We start from the raw sequence: 20,876 nt of genomic DNA, 5'->3' as shown, positions 1-20,876 counted from the left end.
TTCATACATCACATAAGTTACCTTCTTCTTTTTCAGAATCAATGTGTTACTCATACAAGATTATAGATAAATATGTTGCAGTAAATAAAATTTTTTGCTTTAACAGCAAATAATTGGAGAAAGCAAAAATGCTGTGGAAAGTAATATTCGTTTTCAAAAATATCTCAAACAGAATGTAGAATTCCTAAAATTCCAATCACTGTAATTAACAATTCCAGGATTACTAACTTTCATGCCAGGTATCGCATTTTAAGTTACGTGACGAAAATAAAGAAGTATTTTCGTTTGAGATATTGTCTACTGGATTACTGAAATGAATCAAAGGTTTATGATAACAGGATTGATTATTTGATTTTGCTCAATAGAACGTTATGACAATGAAGTTTTCTTACACTGACATGCAAGTTAAATAAACATTATGTACATTTTAACTGTAAGAAGCCTTACATTGAAATTAATTTTAAATATGTATAATTACATGTAGCACTTTTGTTGACAGACATTTATTATAAAAAATCTCTAACAATCAGATAAAAATGTACACAACAAGAAATATGTAACAATTTATGTGTTACATCACTTTTAATAATTTGTGGTAAACATAACTATGCAACTCAAATCAGATTGTATTCAGTTTTAACAATAATTGTCTCTGTGTTAATATTATCCCCAATATTCTCTTTCAGCTTTACTCTTCCTGCTATGTAATTTTTGCTGGTGTAATGATCACTTTTATGCTATATTTGAGAATTTATGTTAAAAGGGATACTCTCTTGAGAATACATGATTTTTTTCCAAAAAAGGGGAATTTTAAGGAGAGGGTCACAATTTGAGGGGCACATATACCTTCTTCAATAGATATTTAAAATACATAAATAAATAGTATTCCAGAAAAATTATTTCACACTACCATTACGCTACTTATTTGCTAATCTGGTTATGATACATCAGATAGACTATAAAATTTTCCACTTACTTGTAAACAGCATTACACTCATAGCTGATGATAATAATACAATGTCAGAGAGAGATCATGTATGTACATATCGAGCACAGAAGTATATGGTACAGTGGGATAAAATATGCTCCATTGTCAAGCATAAAAGGTTTTATAGTACTCCAGAGAAGCCAAAATAATTATGTGGCCTAAGAATAAAATTAACATGATATCAGTTCATGATATTAGTGGTATAACTATTAACACTGCAAGGTGTAGCAAAGGAATTACGTTTCGGACAGCTGAATAACAGATGATCAACAGATATATAAGCATGCAACTAGTCTTAGACACAGATGAGTATAGAGAGACTACATCATCATTTTATATGTACACATTTTTATAATTCTTACTTTATTTCCCAGTTCTCTACCGTATTTACTGCACAATATATTTGCTGTTGTGGTAAACAATTCCAAAATCAAACAGATATATGTACTAGCAACAGCGGGAACAATGGTATGGGAATGTTTATTACTGTGAATGGACCGACAGTGAAGTTTCCAAAGAGATCAGAGTTCATACTGAAACAAATTAAAACAATGTAACTGTAGCAGTATGGATTAAATTTTCTAAAAGAGAATTTCTTGGGCGACTATCAACGAATACATGTATGTAAATTACGCAGGAAGCAAACAATTACTCTTCATCAAGTCAGGAAGGACGTGACACAAAAAAATAGTAAATACGGTAGTGAAATACTGAACTACTGCCCTTATTCTGGTTTCAGTCGATGCCACTGTACAATTGTCTGTCGGGGTTTTGTAATCATGTCTTGCCAGTGTTTAGTCTCGGTTGCTCCAGAGCCATTTTTACCTAAAGATAATAACATTTCTTATTAGTTTCAAGATGATTAAGTTAATGACTGCATCTGCAAAGTGTTGAAAAAATAACTTACATTGAATAGTGTACAAAAACAATTAAATTATGTAAGGGTATAAGGAATTACGAACTACAATTTAAGATTACATTTCTATCCATACAAGGTAAAGGTAGTAGCTATGAAACATTCTCCTGTTTTATTTATTGAGTAAGTATTCTTAGGCAATCCGTTTCAGTATTCTATAGGCTTCATTATACCTTTTGCAACAAGCACAGAGATCAGACCAGACATGATAAACAACCTCCTGGTATATGAAACCCTGACAGGTCTACTGAAGTGATGTTACTGAAAGTGGTATTGTTGTTATAATGGAAATTGTTTTATCATAGCACAATCACATTATGCGTATACAGTAACAGGTTAACTCATTAATTAATTTTTTTTATACATCTCATTGAAATTTGTAACCATTCAGCACTACCAGTACTTTTATTCTCTTAAACTGTTAAACAGTAATTTTGTATAAACTAAATTGAATAGCAATCTCATTCATCCTAGACTGAATCATTGATATTCAACACCTTGCCTTTTTCATGAATCGTTTTCTTTTGATACATATCGATCACACGTATGGTAATGGTGTGACTAATACGTGACTCTGTCTGCATTATAGTATGGACAAGGTGTTCACTATCGCATCACTTACAAAAATAGCCAATACTGTGATGACAGATGTCATCATTAAGTTGAGACCTATATTTGAGAATAAATACCGTGTTAGGTTGATACACTAAACTTTTTTTACCTATCTCAACAACATGACTGATCAAAGGCTTTTTTTTTTTTTTTTTTTCCGCAAGAGTCCGTTCGTACCATGGATGACTGCCATGGCGAATCCCTCTCCCACGTTTTCAGTTTAACACTCCAAGACCGAGCAAGTTGGTAGTATGGTAAGAAATTAGAATCTTATTCGGAAGGACGGAGCTTCAAATGCACGTCCCACCTACTCTGTTGTTTCTTTAATCAGCTAAAGGCAAATGCCAGGATGGTTCCTCTGTAATGACCTTATCGGCGGTACACCTGAACGTCTTGTCCACAACGAGGACATTTGCGACGAGGACAGAACCTGCTTCGGAAAGAATTTCCGTCGGCTAAAACTGCTATAGAAAAGGTACTAATAGTGTTTGGAGTAACTTTCTGCAAATTGTGGAGGGTTCCTGCCAGTTACTTACCTTCAACAATAAATTTCTAGAGTAGTTCTTTTATCCGACCGCCATTAATCAGATTCTGTGGTTCAACAAAAGCGCTATTTTTAGTACAGTAATTTTACAGATGTTATCGCTCCAGACGTAATAGCCGCAGCACTTTAAGATGAGGGTACTTAAATTTAAACTCATCCAAACACCACAAACAGATCCTTTCGAAGTGTCAGTTAAGAAGTCGATATTAAGCTGTAAGGTACTACGCGGTCCTGTGACAGTAATGTGACCACCATCTATGATCGAAGTGAATGTGTAATATCAACTCACTGACGGCATGACGGCAGGCGAGAGCACTAGAAGTTGAGGCTATACAAAGCGTGACACGAGAGAGGGAGGGAGCTGCCGCGTACATGTCCAGAAGTGAATAATCATTCGCTTTCGCGCCATGTGTGAAAACATTTACGAAACTGCTACGTTTGTAAATTATTTGCATTCCATCGTGGTTGAAGTATACCGTTCAAGGAAAAACGACGCTATACAAATCGGGTGCTAATGCAAATATAGGGCATCGATGGTTAGTTGAACGATCGCTAAGGAAATATGTATAGGCGAACAAGCGAGCAAATGTTGAGCAATTGACCGCCCAGATGAAACAAGGGGCTACCTACAGTGTCTCGTTAGTGACCATTCAGCAAACTTTGTAGCATATGGGCCTCTGCTGCCTGCGCCTAGATTATGTACCCGTGCTGACTGCTCTTTATCGAAGATGAAAGCTGAATGTTGCACTCTGTACCGCGACTGGAAGTTTACTGGGTGACAACAGGAGGCCTCTTCAGATGAATTACGATGTTTGCTCTATAAGATAGATACCGTTAGTGTGTACGGCTCTGCAACAATCGTCGGAAGAGTCTAGACCAGAGCAGGGAGCATCGGGAATGTTTTTATGGTGTTCCCTGGGTGATGCCACTCTGGAAGGCACCAATGGATCAACACGAGTATGCATCTATCGTTGGGAACCACGTCCACCTGTACACGGAATTTGTTTTTCCTCGGCACAGTGATATCTACCAGCAAGACAATGGAATGTGACATCAGCTTGCGTTGTACGTCCAAAGTTCGAAGAGCACCAGGAGGCGTTTACTATACTCAGCCAGCCCAATCGAGGTTCTGTGGGACCGCATGGTTCGGTTTGTTCATGCTATGGATATTCAACTTAGAAACATAGCTCAGCTTGCTATGACACTAGAGTCGGTGTCGCTCCACATCCCCCTCGATACCTTCCATAACTTCTTTGACTCTCATCCTGAACGTCTAGCAGCTGCCCGAGTTGGAAGAAGTGGTTATTCACACTAATGTGATTGGACAGTGTACACTGCTTCCGTTTGTTATTGATGTAAAATGACTTCAAAAAGAATGAACGTGGAAATTTCCACGCAAAGGAAGTTAAGATGCACTGTACAGATTGGATAAAGAAGATTTCTTAAAGACATTCCTACCGAATTTGGTTTCAGAGTAGTTGCAAAGTATCCTCATTCCTCAGTCATAGACGTTATAGACGTAAATGTATGTCTATGAAATGCCACTGGCTACTGCCTAATTAAGCACTATCTTTTCGTCCGCAGACAGTGACGCCAGTGGTGATGGATTAGAAGAAATTAGCGTCCAATTTCAGGACACTTCGACATAGAGAAGGAAGACTTCAGCTGGATGAAATATTGTGTTCTTTTATCCAGCCGAATTATTACCGGTGAAACACTTGCGTTATCGTGCTCCTCATAACAAAAAGGAATCAGGCTCAAAAGAAATTCACTGTTAGCTTCAGTGTATTAAAATGACTGAATTATACAACACTTGGTCAATGTTTACATGAAAGCAATGTAAAATTTGTGTATTTAAATGAAAATAAATATAAGGTGCGTATAAAACGGTCACAGTTTCCTGTGAGATGAACCTGAAGTTCTACCAGATCAAGCATTCGGCTGATGAAAAACGAAGTATTCGAATACAACATCAAAAGATGGAGAAGTGAGTATCTGCCGAATTTTCGTATGTGAAGTGAAGGTGGCACCTCTAAACTATGACCAAATGAGAGGTAACGTCGGCCGCGGCGGGACAGACAGGATAACTATCAAATCCACAAGAGACATCGTTAGGTGTAAGACTCGAGACGTAGATAGAAAGTAAATAAATATTATTTTTCAGGCAGAAAAAATGTGTTTGAAATTGTGAAACGAGCAGTCTGGGTAATTAACTGACCTGGGTCCACAACACTAGCAACATCGCTATACTGGCACGACAAGTGGCTGATACGAAGGGGAAACTATAGCTGTGGTACAGTATACAGTGTGTAACGGGTGTAAGTGCAGTTGTTTTGTATGTGATACCTTAATATGTGCACATCAATGCGTTGGTTGTTGTTTTTCAGCGTCGAACAGGCTTTTCACAAACATGTCAAAGATTTTATGACTTGATATTTTCTATATGTTACTAACTGCACCAGCCTAAGTGAACTACGCTTTTCTGAGTGGACGACCCGTTTTGCGTCCGCGAAATCTCATTTCAACACCTTACCTGCTGCCTAGGGAAAAATAAGCATTAATGCCTTGCTCTTGCCATACGTACTGGGAGATTCTATCCAACCTAGACATATATGACTCGTGATAGGTATAACGATTAGTCTGAAAAGAAATACTTGCACTTACACCCATTAAATCCAGTAAAGTTGAAAGTACCAGAGCATCTATTCTGCCTTAGTGGCAGCTAGAATTCTGGGGAGATGTTTTCAATGAGGTGTCTAAGTATCTGTGGGGGAGTGGTGGTAAATTCATCCTTAAGTCCGAAACGGGAAACGGTAGTGATGTTGAACGATGGAGTCTGGAGTGAAGTGAAAGTTTTAACTGATACCAAAGGTATTCCACTGTGATCAGATGGGGACTCCGTGTAGGCGAGTTCATTCCACTGCTTTACGACACTGTAAAGTGGATCATGCTGATACAGTCATCGTCTTCTAACTACTGTACACAGTAGATGATGCCGTAAAGTGTGTTCATGTGCAACCGCATTTAGTGTTGCAATAAGGGGGTCACACCCTAACTTAACTACGAAACATACCTCCATATCTTAACATCACCTCCGGTGAGGGCAGGTAACGTAGTCCAGGCTTTTGCCAAACTCATACCCTTTCACCGGGTTGCCACGGGTATAGTGTGATTCAACACTCCAGATCCTTGATTTCTAGTCATCCATTACCCAGTGGCGTCGCTCTTTACACAATCTCAAAAGTTGCTTATCACTGACTGTAGACATGTGTTGCTTATGAGAAGGATCTCTACCGCCCCACTCCATTCTTATTAACTCATGACGCACAGTACTTTTGCCAGATGAATTGCTGACAGCACTTTAGAACTCACGAGTGCGTCGTTCGCCTGATTTCATGCGACATTTTACAGTCACCCTTTGCAACACTGGACGTTCCCTGCCTGTCAGCACCCAAGGTCTCAATGGTCTTGCTTTAGCTCTAGTTTTCCTTCGCGTTTCAACTAACAGTCGACGTAGGCAACTGTACAAGGGCTGAAGTGCCCTGGTGGATATGTTACTGAGGTGATAGACGATGCCTCGTCCCCTTTGGAGTCACTGAGCTCTCCTGTCCCACCCATTCTGATGTTACTGATTCTGACAAAAAAATTACTTTTGACCTTTCACCTGACAAGTCATGGTCAATTTCGCATTACCTTGTTGTGTCTGAATACTTTTAATCAGAATGTGCTTTTCCTATGGACAAGGATCTCCACTCATTGACAAGCGTGGAACGCTGCATCAAATCGGACTTCTTACTTAAATCCACAAGGAGAAGAACAACAACAACAATAACAACAAGAACGAAGACGACAACACTCAAGTAAGTACTTACTTGTCTGCTCGTAAAGTAATAATAATTACTGCATGTTGTTCATTGCCATCATTTTACTTACTATTATCATGACAATTATTTTTTCACTGTTAACGAGTGCTGAATATCCTTGTGGTCTTGTTAGAAGTAAGGAAGATATCATTTTAATTCGACTGACAATCAGTATACAGCTAATATCCGGACAAAGCAGTCCAGTCACAACTTACCAGCCAAGAGAATGCGGCCTATCAGTTCATTTCTTCCTATGTTGTCAAAGTCCATCACCATTACGTCCAGAGAACATTCCCTTATTTTTTCCCACGGCACGTTGAAGCTGAATGTCTCATTGAAGATAGGGTTCAAAGTGCATTTGAAGATGGGCGTCTTACGTTTCTCAATCCGTTTGTCTCCAAATTGCAACCATACTTTCACATAGGGATCTGAAACATATAAGGTAGTACATGTTATAATACTCTGCAATTGTTGAGGTGAACGTATCTGAAAATTGTTATGAAATCTAAATTTTGATAAAATACGAGTCATGTAAACATCTAATACACTATTTCAACTACATATCTATCAGATTTCCTTCATTACTTTATACGTATTTTACAATAGACTTACTGCGAAAAGTCGCAACACCAAGGAGGAGCAGCTGTGCGACATAAACGAAAGTTGACAGGTGTGTTTCTACATATGAAAAATGAAATCTGTTGAAATTTCACACCAGTCGCACAAGACTGATGCAAGTAGCGCCGTCATGAGGATGCAAATCAGATTTTCTTTACCAACACGGTGGAACGGACGTTATCTTTAGCTACCTTTGAGATTCGACGTGGTGAGTTTCTGTTAGTCAAGAATGCCTCAAAAGTGTTAAAGACGATATTACCAACACCTCGTTGAGTTTTAACGAGATCGTGTAATAGACCTATGAAAAGTTCGTTCTGCGGTACTGCAGAAAGACTTTGGCCGGAATGTAATCACTGCACATGACTGTTGGCAGCGGTGGACACGAGAATGTATGGTCTCAAGAACACCGGGGTCCAGACGGGCACTTGGCACTACCGGGAGGGAACACCGTCGTGTCCAACGAATGGCTCTGGTGCTCTGTACTGAATCCGCAGCAGCAATTTGGGCAGCAGTTGGCACCGCAATGACACGAAACACTGCCGCCCGTTGGTTACTTCAAGGACAGATTCGGACCAGACGTCCTGTGGCGGGTGTTCCACTGACCTCAAACCACCTCCATTTTAGACTTCAATGGTGTCAAGCAGCGCTCATTGGAGGGCAGGGCGATGGTTCGTTTTTTTCTGATGAAAGCTGGTTCTTCGTCGATACCAGTGATGGCCGTGTATTGTTTAAAAGGAGACTATTTGAGGGGCATCGACCAACCTGTTTGAGTGCTAAACACACTGGTCATACTCCTGGAGCTATAGTCTGAGGTGCTATTTCGTATGACAGCAGGAGCACTCTCGTTTTACCACACTCATTCTGACTTCAAAATTGTAGGTCAATCTCGCGATTTGGCCTGTCGCTCCGCCTTTCATGAATAACACTCAAGGGGGTAAGTTCTAAGAGGATAATGCTCGCCCACATACCACTGCAGTACACTTCCAACGAAACATGCTCTACAGAGTGTCGACGTTTTGCCTTGGTCTGCTAGATTATCAGATCCGTGTCCAACAGAGTACATATGGGACATCATCTGACGAAAACAACAGCGTCATTCACAAACAGCATTAATCGTCCGTCTATTGACAAAGCAAGTGCTACACCCATGGAATTCCATCCCAAAAACTGACGTCCAGTACCTGTGCAACATAATTTATGCACGTTTGCATAGCATGTTTGCACTCAACTATTTGCCGCTTATACTGGTTATTATTGTACCGCCATTTCACATTTGTTATGGCTTAACTTGCGCTTACATTGACCTGCGAAATTGCAGTGTTAATCACTTAAATATGTTATCTAGACAAATTTAGTCTCGAAATTTCATTACTCTGCATTAATCACTAATAGTGATTGCGAGATACGAATACTTCTGGAAGTACTCAAACTCCAATGAACCTACCGTTGACATCGTGAGCCTTTGGAAAAAGAAACAAATAGACGTATTCTGCAAGAGACTGTCCTGACTCTAGAGTTACCCCCTCCTCGTCTTGTGAACAAGTATGCCGCATTTGGGAAATAATTTTCAAATTTGTTACGTGTCTTCAGTGACAAATTACGCAGTGTAACTCTTGTTTTGCTTGACTACGATTTGGTAAATATTATGTAGCTCACAACATTTGCTAATTTGCTTGAGCCCTCCAACTACTACGTATAATTCTGTAGTTTGTTTCGACGTTTCTGTAGGCGACATTCCAACTACCTTTCATGCTAAGGTTGCATCAAGCTACATGTATTTCATTCTTTTTGTAGAGGAAAACGTATTCTGTCAAGGGCTATATTGCGATAATATCTTAATGTTTAATAACTATTAGGTTTCTGGAGAACTTGGGAGAAGTACATTTTATTTTTACTGTTTGAAGTACTATAGATCAAATAACCAGGGAAACCGGATAAAATCTTATATCGTGCTCACTGTGTAATCAAAGTACATAATAAAAATGAAGGTTTATCGTCGGTTCAGAAAATCTACTGCGACGCATTAAAAAAAAAAATCAGAGACCAACTTCGGGGAGGGATTACATTTTCGCTGTGAGAAATCTGATCTCGCAGCCTTATCGTTTATTTGTAGCATTGTTTTGCAACTCTCAAATGATAGTCATCTCTCCAGTTGAATTCATTTCTATGCATATGGAATTTGGAGTCTTGATCTATATTTCAATGTAGAGGTTACTTTTATAGCCAAAACTTGCTAGACTTCTGGCGATTCGTTAAATGTGTCAGAAGTTCGGCAGTTGGTCTATAACGAGCACTTCAACGGATACAAGCTGCTAAGTCATCATCGAATATCTTTGTTTTCTGTTGGGACCAGCAAACACAATCTGATTAAATTCAAGCGCCTGCAACGCACAGAGCAGAAAGAGAGTTTATCTGTTTACAAACTATTGTAACAGTGTATTGTGATGTTTATCAGCAAATTGAAGTTTGAAACCAATTTATAGACAAACAAAGACAGTCTAAAGAAAATAGACGCTAGTTGCTGCACACTGATGCCAGGTGCTACTCAAATTTGAGAAAATGCAGAATACCACTTGTAACATTATGTGATTGCCTTATCATTTTAAATCATTCACTAATCGAGCAGTCGCTCGGCAACAGCTACAGTTAGCAAATAATGTTGCGAGAATGTAAAAGGTGAACGACCTGTGACGTAACTTGTTTATTGTCGAAGCGCCGTCAGAGATGCAGTGAGTTATTGACTTTGAAAACCGCGGCGCGAAAAACGGACAGAAGAAGAACACTTCTACACATTTTTTTTTTTTTTTTTTTTTTTTTAAATGTAAGAGAGATTCTCGATGAACAGTTACTCATCCTTCTCTTGTCTCTTGTAACTTGTGTCGGACGCGCATGTCTTGCCGCCGTATTATTATCGTCATAAATAATATTGTTTTAGTGTAAAGAAAATGTGTAATACTAAAAGTGCCTAGCAGTAGATTTATTGTGCGACGTGTATGTGAAAACGTCAAAGGAATTGTTTTCATTACGAGAAGTGCCAGTCAAAACGGCATCCATGTTAAATCCTTCATTGCAGTGTAAGTTCGTCTATTAATTGCCATAAATTCAGAGTTAAATGGAACTGGTGTACGAACTATTTATTTAATATAGAATCTATGTCTCACTCCTTCATGAAGTTATTTAATTTTCTTTATGTTTCTGGCAAATAGAGAGTTCACAGTCACGCATTCTTTCGTCGAAATCGGACGGTAGTTGTATGCGGCGAAATATTTTCTCCGCGCCATATTCTACTGGTAAATGCATGATAAACTACGGTCCCTTAGGACCTATCCAAAAATAATTATATTTTGAATAGGCACTTACTCTCCTCTGCAATGCAACTACCGACTGATCAGACGATCAAACAAGAAACAGCCGCACACGGTCGGCGTTCGCAAATATGTTTCCACCGCTGATTATAGCTATATGTTACAGCACAAAAGTAAACATATTGTTATAATTAGCGTCTACGAACGGGGACATTTATAACTGTATGTTTATGTGTACACATTACGTAAACATATCGTTATAATTGGCGCCCGAACAGGGACGCGAATTAAAAAACAAAACAAAAAAATGAAAGGAATAAAAATTTATATAAGATACGCATTGTGGGAATATTCATGAAGAATTGTAGCTAATCTTGTGCTTTTTGTTTGTTACATGGCATCAAACACCATCCAATAAAATTTCCATTGAGCGAAAGAAACGAGATATTCAGAGTACATATAAGGAAGAGAGATTATTTTTTTTGGAACCGAATTTGTGCGAAAATCTAGTTGCAACGCCCAAGGCAGTCATCAGTAACGTAAGTTAAAATTTCGGTAGCCGTAGCCAAGCTTCCTTAATTTCAGCCGACATTAATCAATTTGTGACGATCTTTAGTAGTTGCAGTAAAATTTGCTTTGAATTCAGTAGATTGCATTTAGTAGATTGGTAATTTCTTTAAGTATTGTTTAAATTACATTGTTGTGTATTGCATATCATTTGTTTTTAAATGTCCGCTGCCTGTTCACGGAGCTGACCAGCCTTTAGTTTTCATTTGTTTTGAACAGTGTGCAGCCATACTTTCTTTACGGTCCAAAATAGTCTCTTGTTCTCGTGACGTGCATCTCCCGACATTCCGATCTTGTGACGTAGCAGTGACAACTGACTCGCAACCGATACATTACATCTCTGTCGACAGCTGACGGCCGTAGCTCAAACGAACTTCATTGACTTACTGTTTGTAAATAAGTGAGCTATGGCAGAGGATAAAATGTCATCACTAGATTCAAATGAACAGAATGAAATGAGTGAAGTGTCGCGTCGCTTACGGTCCCGCAGGGTAATTAGTAGGGCTGAGACACCAATCGAAACAATTGTAGAAAGTGAAGTGGGAAATCTTACGGACTTTAGTGCCTCACACCATAATGTTACTGGTACTGAACTAGACAATGCCAGCATAGTTTCTGCCACTAGTAGTCGTAGCCATATACCGGTTACAAGGGAGGCAGGTGGAAGCAATTCAGGGGTAGTGACAGACGATGTATTTAAACAGCTACTGAGTCAAATAAATCAAATGATGCAGGACGGAAATCGCCAAATGGTGAATTCCATTAAAATGATTTGAAAGACGAAAATAGACAAATGTTAGCCTCGCTTGAAGATAAACTGTCTACAATAAGCGAAGAAATAAAAACTGTTAGAGAAAACGAAGCCAAAGAAGTAGCAAAGCAAGTTAAGGATGCTGTTTCTCAAATGCGAAGTGGAATAATTTTCGAACTGAATGACACTTTAGTTACCATGCAAAGAGAGACAGCTGACATCCGAAACGCAACCAAGAATCTTGACTCCACCGTAACCATGGTTAATCACAGATTAGGCAGAGTAACTATGCAGGTAGAAAAACTAACCGAGGGAATGTCAAACTTGACTCTGGAAACGGAAACGAAAGTAAAGGAGAGGCTAGATAGTCATGAGAGAGAATTTAGAGAAAAGTATGAGAACTGGATTGCTGGAAAGGACTAATTTGTCGAAGATAAAATTAACAAAGACCTAGTAGAAACTGTGAAAGCAACCACTCTTGGTATCTTGTCAGCTCCTGGAAGCTCCGGAGATACCGTAATGTCTGAACTCGGTAGCATTAGGCGTACGCTTCAGCAAGAATTACCAAATTGGAAGCAAGAGGTAACGGAACAGCTAAATAACCTGAAGGCACAAGTGAGTAGTAGTTCCCGAATACAGAGACCGAATTATCCTACCTCTTTAACCTCAGAGGAAGAAGATGAATTATTTCAGCAATTCCGAATACCTGTTGCATCTAATGAACACACTTCACCACCACATATTCCAGTTAGTCACCGAAACCAAGAGTCTGACTCAGTAGTAAAAATGATGAAGGAAGAAAGCATGATAAAGCATCGAGTTTTTCAAACCTTTAACCCGGAAAAACGAAATATCCACCCAATTGTTTTTCTTCGTGGATTCTCTGGCATTTTTCCAAATTCGTGGACTGATAGACAGCGTATCCAATTTGTTACCTGATATATAGGTGGCGAATCGGCAATATGGGGAATCGAAATGGTTGATAAGTGTCGAACATATGAGGAGTTTGAGCACTGTTTCCTCAGCAAATTTTGGAGCGAAGGTGTTCAGAAGCGCCTTCGTAAAGAAGTCTATAATGCAGAACAATTTGACCCCAGGAATAGTTGCCTGAGAAAGTACTTGGCAAAGTACTTGGCAAAATCAGGTATTGGGATAACCCTATCAATAGTAAAGATGTAATTATGATTCTCAAGTCTAAATTACCCATTTCGATTCGTGAGAAGCTGATAGCCATACCAGATGATGATCCAGATACCTTTCTGTCGATATCAGATTCCCTAGACCTGATCTATGAGGACATGTGAGCTAACAAACCGCGGAATACTCCGCACAATGCTTGGCCACAACATTACGAGAGTAACGGCTACTATGAAAAGCCAGGGAACGGTTACAAAAATAGTAGCGATTGGCAAAACGGAAATAAAGGCAATGGGTATACGCACAAAAGGAATAGACATAATGAACACAACCGATTCAATCCCGTGTATAACACGACTGGTAACCAGTACGGCAATCAATCGTACAAGCAGAAGTTTGGAAACGGTTTCAGTCAAAAAGGTTGGCAACAGCAGAGCGGATCGCAATGGAATGCACCGTACTCGCGCAGCCAACACTCAAATTACGGGCAGCAACAAACAGCTGATAACGCCCACTCATACCAACACAACTCCGCGCCTAGTAAAAATCAAGCGCAGGGAATGCACAGAAACACACAGTTTAACGGCAAACCACAGTGTGAAGGTGGATTTCACAGTAACAATTCCGGAAATCATAAGATTTCTAAAAATCATCAGACCCCGCGAAGGCATTACAATCCCCCTGTATTTTTCGCAAACGCGGAAGACAGTAACACGTATTGGACACCAGAACAAACGCAGCAACATTTTGACACAAGGTTTGTGCATAACAGTAATTTTGTTCCTTAGTGTTCTCATAATGTCAGATTGGTCGAACTTTCTAATGATGAAGGCCAATCAAAACCACACAAACAGGAAAACTAAGTTCAGCATCTGAAAGCTCGCTAAGTGATGCTGTGAGACAGAATGGGGGCGACCACTTCGACGGAGAGACTAACCATGACGTACTTGTACTGAGATACAATGACGGGATTGACATGAGACAAGAATTATTACAAGAGAAAGGGACGACTGACGGTGATGAACCGATTGATGACCAAGTGCAAACTATGACAAAACTTCCTATAGCCGGAATTTTGACGACTGTAATCCTAGATACAGGTGCAAATATTAATGCTATGTCCTTATGTTTCTATAAGCAAATTAGTACATTAATTAAAATTCCAACATTACCCGTCCAAGGATGTTCAAGGTCAATTCAATTCCTAAGTGTAACAACACAAGTGCTAGTTTAGACGCCAGAATAAGACAAGCTCTAACAACGTTGACCACCCAAGCCAATTTACGCAAGAAGGCGTATGACAAACATATTAATAAGGTGTTAACTTATAAAGTAGGCGAAAAGGTCTTGCTAAAAACACACTTTAAACCATCGTTGCTCTTACACAAAAATCGAAAATGGCGAAGTCTTTTTGAGGGACCTTACGAGATCCTTCGTATACCGCATACAGGTTGTTATCTGATTTCTGATCCCGCAAATGGAAAAATAAAAGGGTTTTACCATCACTCTGATCTTAAAAAATATCGCGCTACAGAATACGTCAAAAGGAAAGCTTTATAATGGCAAGAGAAGGTTAGCCTCTAGTGACTAAGTGATCAACTGATCTGACTTCGTAAAAAAAAAAAAAAATAAATAAATGCTTACTTAGAATAAATTACACGACAGTGAGTCTATCTTGCTATACAGCAGAGAGTTTAAAATATGTTATCTTGAGCCATAATTTAAGTACAGACAAGCTGATAAATAATAAAAAAATAATTCTTGTTTAACAAAGAAAGTGATCAACTCCAAGAACTCTAGTTTTAAGATTTAGTTTTAAGGAGATAATATTTAAGAGAGAAAAATGAAATATAACGCGATTGATGTGCCTAACAAGCCGGTTTCTGCGATATGAAATGCTAAAGAAGTGAAAATAAAACATAGTATGTAAGAAATTCTTTTTTAAGTTCAAGGAGCAATGATCGAGAAATGAAATTTATTTTCGTCAAGGGCAAGGGTCGCTTGACAATTATTGGTTCCTGATCACACTAAATAGGAAAACAAGTAACTAGTTTATAAGTCAGCTACGTCTAGATTAAGTTCTAATGTACACAGAAATCAGGAACAGGTTCATCTCTGCATTAAAATAACGAAATGTTTACGAAGCATGTGAGTTACTTGTAAGTACCAACATGACCACGAAAGCGCTATCCTTCAGCTAGATAAACAAAGTAGCATTAATTGCAAGTGAAATACGCAGGTCAGATACATTCAAAGCCATAAGTGAAATAAATACCAAGTATAAGAGCGTAAGTGGCAAGGACAAAGCAATGATGACTTAAGGTCATATATAGAGGTCAATGCAGTGTAGCGCAAGCAGGCGTCAAGGCGAGAATAAAATGACAATGAAACAGCCGGCAAAACAACGCAACTAGTTCTTAATTGGAGCGCGTACGCAGACGTACGGCGCAAAGGTAAATTAATTTCTAAGTCATAAGGAACAAGGAGTTGTTTGCTTGATTTCTTCTTCTATGTGCTATTATATCTATGTCTTTCCTCTGAATTTGTGTAAATATCCTAACCCGCCTAAACCCGTCCCGTAGACTTGACGTCACAGATTGAGAAATGCGGTTGACGTGGAAGGCTGGTTTGGAATACGATTTTCAAAAGGAAACGCGTGAACGAAATCGGGAAAAGCTAGTTTTGAAATGTCTTTATTTTTCCTTTTAAAGTCAATCCGAGACGCAAACCGAGATCGCGATAAGGAATTTGAATATTTTCTTGAATGGTGTTCTGTTCTTATGCGAGAGGGCGATCACATGTGACTGATTGATCCTCACATCTAGTAAAGAGGAAATTTTTGTTGAAATGTCAGTGATAACCTTAATGAATCTCATAAATAAAAAGAGCGTTTCAAATGAATTAAAATAATAATAATAATTGCTAACACATCTGAGAAACTAACGTATTGTGACTGTGAACTAAAAGCATAATTAGTCTTAGAGAAAGATGATGAACAATGTAAAGCGAAATGTTAAAGATAGTTACCAACAAAGTAACAGAAATTGAAATGGACATGATAATCAAAGGTCTCAATTAGCAAGCTTCAAAGTGAGACAAACTATTTGATTATAAACTGTAAAAAAAATTGTGTACATAGTAGTGTATAAGTGAGGGCTTAAAATGTTGTGGAAGTCTGCCACAGACACGAAGCAATGCATCGTTGTTATAAGTAAGTGACAATTTCATTCACGATGAAGATAAAAAGTGTTAAACGTGCAGATAGGCCGACGGACAATGATAGTCCGGTTGTGTAACCGAAGGCGGTGATGTGATTGCGTGCAGTGCATCGGAAACCAAGTGTGTTAGCTGCTTTGCAAAGTGCGAGCGCTAGCCTACCTTAAAATCTTCAAAATCGGCTGTAAAATGTGGAGGCAGGGATGGTTTCAATGGAGTCTCTGTCCCTGATAATCCTCGTCCTTCCGCACGAGCTCAGCGAACCACAAAATACTACAACACCATCGACGCAACATGTTCGCTGAACCGTGCGTGGAAAAGGTGAAGTACCGCGTGGAGGCTAGTGAGCGCCTCGAGTTGCGATTCAGCTCTAACAATCAGCCTGTGTCAACGTCCATCGACGCAACAAGCGCGTTAAATTTAAAGTGATGTACTAGCACAGCACTCCCGCTGCAGTTCGACGAAACGGACTTTCCATGAAAGCCGCTCCCAAAATAAAAGACTCTTACATGAGTTCACAACATATCACATACTATGCTAATGTTATATCCCGTGAATGAAATGCGAACAGACAAACCACACGCGCATAGTGACCAAGTCAAATTCCTATGAATCCCAAGTCCTAAAATACGATTTAAGCTTAGTTCTTAGACTAATGGATATTTATATTTTTTGTTACATGTAACGTGAGTACATAACGTGCGAGTGAGACTCGCCCGCCAGAGCTGATGAAAAGTTTTCTACTCGGAGACCGCAAAGTAGCGATCCAACTTCTCAAGGGATAAGCTTCACCTGCAGAAGAATCAAATTTTATCTTACCTGTCAAATACACAAACAATGAAAGCGTAAAAATCATGACAACTAGTGAGCAATGGAAAATGGACACGTGTGAGAAATTCCATGTGTGAGAATTATGTGTGTATAAAAAGATGAATCCTATGTGTTTTCTTTCAGGAGCAAAGAGCCTATGAGCTCTGGACAGTAACTTGAGGCCACAAAGATGGTCGTTATGAACTCTGTAAAAAAAAGACTGTAAGGAGTATAATGTATAATCTCCATTGTAAACTTCGTAGATTTACTGTCTTAGTTTTTAAATTTTTTATGTATATTTACCTTAAGAACTGTCTTTGTCTATGAATGAGAGATCATCATATTTGTGTAATCCTAATAATCAAATGACAGGAATACTGTGTTTGATCAATGTAAATCTGTAAAGTACTCAATCCCATAATGTTAACGGCGACATGTGAATCTTGGTAATCTCCTTGATTTCCAAGATTCCCATGGAAGGCAATGTAACATTATGTGATTGCCTTATCATTTTAAATCATTCACTAATCGAGCAGTCGCTCGGCAACAGCTACAGTTAGCGAATAATGTTGCGAGAATGTAAAAGGTGAACGACCTGTGACATAACTTGTTTATTGTCGAAGCGCCGCGGCGCGAAAAACGGACAGAAGAAGAACACTTCTACACATTTTTTTTTTTTTTTTTTTTTTTTAAATGTAAGAGAGATTCTCGATGAACAGTTACTCATCCTTCTCTTGTCTCTTGTAACTTGTGTCGGACGCGCATGTCTTGCCGCCGTATTATTATCGTTAAAAATAATATTGTTTTAGTGTAAAGAAAATGTGTAATACTAAAAGTGCCTAGCAGTAGATTTATTGTGCGACGTGTATGTGAAAACGTCAAAGGAATTGTTTTCATTACGAGAAGTGTCAGTCAAAACGGCATCCATGTTAAATCCTTCATTGCAGTGTAAGTTCGTCTATTAATTGCCATAAATTCAGAGTTAAATGGAACTGGTGTATGGACTATTTATTTAATCTAGAATCTATGTCTCACTCCTTCATGAAGTTATTTAATTTTCTTTATGTTTCTGGCAAATAGAGAGTTCACAGTCACGAATTCTTTCGTCGAAATCGGACGGTAGTTGTATGCGGCGAAATATTTTCTCCGCGCCATATTCTACTGGTAAATGCATGATAAACTACGGTCCCTTAGGACCTATCCAAAAATAATTATATTTTGAATAGGCACTTACTCTCCTCTGCAATGCAACTTCCGACTGATCAGATGATCAAACAAGAAACAGCCGCACACGGTCGGCGTTCGCAAATATGTTTCCACCGCTGATTATAGCTATATGTTACAGCACAAAAGTAAACATATTGTTATAATTAGCGTCTACGAACGGGGACATTTATAACTGTATGTTTATGTGTACACATTACGTAAACATATCGTTATACACTCCACTGTAATTTGACAATTACTTCAGCTCCGCAATGTTTATATCAAAACGAACACTGTTCTAATAGTTTATTACCCATGGATGAAGTCTGTGTTATGATAAAGTTGCGGAATGTCAAGTTTCAGTATACTTTTAGGACTGCCTGAACATAAACACTACTATAGTCTTGAAATCATGAGACATAATTGTTACGCGAAAGCATTAAACACGAAGACAGTAACATTTCACAGTCATCTGAACTGCATAATCACTTTTCAATTGCAAAAATTTGTTACTGACTTGAGCCGTACGCCATGTCAGTTGCAAGTGAAGCAGGCGAATTACACGAACAAGTATTTACTATTTATACACACTATTTACTATTCGTAAAGAGGCCTACACTCTTTTCTCGTATTTGTCGTTTACATGAAACATGATTCCTGAGCCTTGATTTCAGAAATTTTACTTTATGTACATTTCCCATATAAATCGCGTTCCGTTCGGCGTATTACCTGAGATCAACAGAATGAAATGTTCCGTCTTGATTTTTTTTATTCAGAGTTAGTCTACACTTGCGTTTTGTATTAACTATGCAGTAAGAGAAAAATCATGAAGGAAATAAGTGATAATAAGAAACTGTTCTGTCCAAGCGATATAAAAACTGCAAATAAAAAAATAAATTTTATTTCTATTCTTATTACTTTATTACTTTTTTCTTTTTTTTTAGTACGAATGCATCATGGTTTCATTTGTCGGTCAGAGACAGTGATAAACATATAATTCATCAATACAAAGTCGTCAGTCATTTGTATTACAGTTATTACAATTTCTTTTCTTGTAAATTGATGTATCAGGACCTTATGACCACTGACAATCCGGACATCGAACGCCAAATGGTGACGCGGCGGACAAGTGACACGGTGAACAAGATGTATATGTGTGGAGCAGAGACGAATAGGTGATTGTTCCAGCTGTGATTCGAGCAGCAAATGGGGAGATTTATCATCGTAAGCGATTTTGCGAAGGTCAGTTCCTTATGGCCTACCACATGGGGACGAACATCTCGGAGCAAAGCTGATCAGCTATTGGCGTACTACTGTCGTGAACATCGATGGAAATTATTTGGCGGACAATAGAACCCAGAAAATGCGACAGAGAGTTAGTGATCTACATCTCGTTACAGAACGTGCGGTTGGGAGGCGTCTTCGCTCTGTCTGTGACAGGTATGACGGCAGTGTAAAATACTGGTGCAGACACAAGGGTTTCAGGACACAGCCTTCGGCGCACGTTGTTGAACATTGGGCTCCGATGTAGATGACCCACCGGCGTTGCCTAGTCAGATGTATGGCGTTTCTTGTTCCACCAGACCGAGCGATGTAGCATATTGGTTAGCACACTGGACTCGCATTCGGAAGAACGACGGTTGAAACCTGCGTCCGACCATCCTGATTTAGGTTTTCCTCTCTTTTCCCTAAGGAGCTTAAGGTAAATGCCGGGATAGTTCCTTCGAAAGCGTACGGCTGCTTTCCTTCCCCATTGTTCCCCAATTCGACCCTGTGCTCCGTCTCTAATGATCTCGTTGTTGACAGGACGTTAAACACTAATCTCATCCTGCTCTGTTACACCAGGACGACGGTTGTATACGGGTACGTCAAATGGGTACTCAGAAGATGCACCGCTCCGCGGATTCACGCTGGGAAATATGCTACATTCACCTGGACTTCTAAAGAATTTGTGTTATTAATCTAAGGCACCACGACAGATGCAGACAATACGAAAAATTTTTCTCTTCATGTTGGCCCTGACGGCACTGTCATCTTCCAACAGGGTAACTTTTCATGGCACAAAGACAGAATGGTACAACAGTGCTTTGAAGTGATGACAGCTAATTCACGTTCATGTCTTCGATACAAAATTCGAGTGATCCCGGCGTATCACATCTGGGACGCCATCAGGTACTGGTTCTGTGTCAAAAGCCCGTAATCTACGGGAAATGTGTGTACGGTGAGTAAGCTTTAGTGTCACGCCGAAAACCTACTAAGGACTTTCTAACCCTTGCGAAGCAGAATCATTGGAGCATTGGGTTCCGAAATTGGACCAACGGCGGTCGAAATATTTGATTCAAG

The 20,876-nt window shown here is 39.1% G+C and overlaps 1 protein-coding gene across 1 annotated transcript in view; it reads right to left on the bottom strand.

The window, feature by feature from the left end:
- Window positions 1-518: 518 nt before the first annotated feature.
- The window catches only part of LOC126203901 (synaptotagmin-7), a 361,415-nt gene continuing 341,057 nt past the window's right edge, over window positions 519-20,876 (bottom strand). The window contains exons 6-7 of the mRNA XM_049938289.1: window positions 7,139-7,351; window positions 519-1,813 (exon numbers count right to left, since the gene is read on the bottom strand). Of these exons, the coding sequence (XP_049794246.1) occupies window positions 1,713-1,813; window positions 7,139-7,351 (314 nt within the window). The 3' untranslated portion in view covers window positions 519-1,712. The remainder of the gene's footprint in view (window positions 1,814-7,138; window positions 7,352-20,876) is intronic.

This window comes from Schistocerca nitens, chromosome 9 (genome assembly GCF_023898315.1).
Source record: "Schistocerca nitens isolate TAMUIC-IGC-003100 chromosome 9, iqSchNite1.1, whole genome shotgun sequence".
Classification (NCBI taxonomy): domain Eukaryota; kingdom Metazoa; phylum Arthropoda; class Insecta; order Orthoptera; family Acrididae; genus Schistocerca; species Schistocerca nitens.
This window is presented reverse-complemented; position numbering and strand designations above follow the sequence as displayed.